This window comes from Fulmarus glacialis, unplaced genomic scaffold (genome assembly GCF_000690835.1).
Source record: "Fulmarus glacialis isolate BGI_N327 unplaced genomic scaffold, ASM69083v1 scaffold20142, whole genome shotgun sequence".
In the NCBI taxonomy this organism is placed as follows: Eukaryota; Metazoa; Chordata; class Aves; order Procellariiformes; family Procellariidae; genus Fulmarus; species Fulmarus glacialis.
In genome coordinates, this window is record NW_009197431.1 from 5,069 (window position 1) to 7,737 (window position 2,669).

At 58.0% G+C, this 2,669-nt stretch overlaps 1 protein-coding gene across 1 annotated transcript in view; it reads right to left on the reverse strand.

Annotated features, from left to right (window-relative positions):
- The window catches only part of LOC104072930 (band 4.1-like protein 1), a gene marked incomplete at its 5' end in the record, with an annotated part of 5,835 nt that extends 3,690 nt beyond the window's left edge, over positions 1-2,145 (reverse strand). The window contains 2 exons of the mRNA XM_009572545.1: positions 217-327; positions 1,747-2,145. Of these exons, the coding sequence (XP_009570840.1) occupies positions 217-327; positions 1,747-2,145 (510 nt within the window). The remainder of the gene's footprint in view (positions 1-216; positions 328-1,746) is intronic.
- Between the last annotated feature and the right edge of the window lie 524 nt (positions 2,146-2,669).

Here is a 2,669-nt window from a genome sequence, read left to right on the forward strand (position 1 = left end):
GCAGATGGGGCCAGGGACGCACACAGAATATCTCTGGGTGGGCATTGGTTTGATGTTTTGGGGACTCCAGCAAGACAAGGGTGAGCAGAGGCCCCCGACCACCCCACTCAGCCGCCTGCCCTCCCAGCGCTGCTGTCTGGGGACAGGTTTTGCTGGACTGAGGCTAGGCAGAGCCATTGGGGACAGGGCCACAGGAGGATGGAGCCACCATGTCACCTGGGCTGTGTCTGTGGTGCCGACCCGGTGGGGAGCAGAGCCGTCTGCTTCAGGCTTCTTCATGCCCAGCCCCAGGCCAACGGTCACAGCATCTGTTTTCGGAGCTGATGACTGCAGAAGAAACACAGCAAGTCAGGCACCGGGGCACGATGCCAACAGCCCCGAGTGCTCCTTGTGCACCAGCCCCCAGGAGCAGAGCATCCCTGCCCCACTCCTCTGCAAGTGCCACACACGTGTGACGTCCTGCAAGTGTCACACCGAGCCCTACCTGGGCAAAGAGCAGAGGCCAGGCTGCTGCCCTGGGCAGACGGCCACGTGCAAAGTGCCCTGTGTGACTGACACACCCCAAATCAGACCTGACACTTTGTCCCTGGGGGTTTCAGGGATTTTTTGGATGGATTTATAGACACCACGGGTTAGGTCAAACTGGTTTGCATAAGGTGGGTGAGACCCACCAAATCCATTTCACTCGTGCCCGCAGCAGGTTTATGGTCTGCACCAGCTCCCGGCGGCTGTGGTTACATCTGGGGTGTCAGAACCTCGGGGGAATGGAGACAGGTTTCCAGCACTCCCCCGCTACAGGAATCTGGAGCTGCCAAGGGCTCCTGCACAGGGGATGCTTAGCCAGCGCTCAGCATTCCCGAGCCAACGGCCTCCCCTGCCCAGCGCCGGCTATGGGGCACCACGGAGTTGATCACCCATGCCCACGGCCCCTGACCCTGCAGCCCATGGCATCGGATGTTCCGCACAAGGGTTTCCAGGCTGGCTCAGAGAAAGCTCCCGCTAATTCTGCAGCTTTTTCCTGGGTCCAGTCTGGACTCACCCTGGCAGCTCCAGGCAGTGTTGGGGACTTACCTGCCAGGCTGGAGGGCTGCCCCGGCGCTGACCGGGCGGGAGATGGCCCTGGCCCAGCGCAGAGGCAAGGCTACGTTTCGTCCCAGCTGGGTCTGGCTCTACAGTTCTCTCCCTGTGGCATACACTCGACTTCCACACGCATGCCGCATGCATTTTTCTTAGCCCCGTTACAATCACCCCTGGCACAGGAGTGACCCTCCACGAGCTTTGGTGCGGCTCCCACAAGCTATTCTGCAAATCCCTCCCAGTCCCGGCATGACCAGAGGTTAGTTGGCAGCACACTTCTCTTCACTACACAAACTGGTCTCTGACTTCACGCAAAACACAAGGACAGAGCCATTGGTTAGCGACACGTGCCCTCCCCAGCTGCTGCCATGCTGTAGTGGTGCGAGGGGCAGGGTAGGCAGCCAAACGTGGGGGATTAAGAGATGACGACAACTTCTCCTGGTTAGCAGATGCACAAAACACAGGACAGAGCCATGCAACACAGACGACAGCATGCATCGGGGGAAAACAGCTACACCGGACAGGAACCTGGGGATGTTTGAAAGCTAGCATGCCCTTCCAAACCAACGTGGGAGTGCACACCAGCAAGGCAATACCGGGCACCAGGACAAGGAACATGGAGGCATGATGGCACTGAGACAGTCTCGGTGGAATGGCGTCCCTGTGTACCTCTAGCTGGGAGACATCTGGGCTGGGCTGGGAGACCTTCTCCCCGCCTTTGACATCCTCTTCCAGTCTGGGAACTACTTTGTCAGTGTGCTGGAAGGAAACCAGGCCTTCGTCTTCCGTTTCGCTCTTGTCCTTGTCCAGCTCGGGCAGGCTCCGGGAGATGTCCTCAAAGGCTGTGCCATGGAAGTCACCGATCACTGTGAAGTCCACCTCTGCTTCCAGGCTGGAGGTTGAACTGACGGTGATGCTGGAGCACTTGCGCTCGATGGCCAGGTGGTTGTCCTTCAGAAAGACCGAGTCCTTCTCCTGGTCCTGCTCCTCATCGCCGGTGTCACTCTCGGGAGCCCTGTGCCGAGGCGGCTTAGCTTTCTCCTCGGTGCCCTCCCTCAAGCCCGCTCTCTGAATGAGACACAATGGCGGAGAGAGACGGAGGCAGTGAGCACCTCATGGCGTGGCAGCGCTGGTGCTGCTGACGGGGGAGAGGGGAGGAGGAGGAGGAGAAAGAAGGCTGCAGCAAACATCACAGAGTAGAGTCAAAGACAACTCAAGCATGGAGACTGAAACCTTTCTGACAGCAGCGACTTTGCAGGGGTGGGGTGGGGGGAGAAGGGTTATTCCATCTGATTTTGCCAAGTCTATTGGTAATTAATCATCTCAAAAAAGGGTCAGCTTGGAGGCACGTCAGCGCACCCGGTGGAAGCAGATGTATGCAAAACAACAGGTCTGTTAAGAGACATTCAGAAACAGCTCAGACGCCGGTGCTATCGTATGTCAGTAAGGTTGGGCACTCAAAAAAAAACCAACGAAGGGAAAGAAAGAGAGCAGTTTTTGAAAGAAAAGGAACCCATCAGCCACGCACAGTGAATTCCAATTCCACTGAGCATCCGCGTGGGCCCTGCGGAACATTGCCCTGGGGGAGGAGG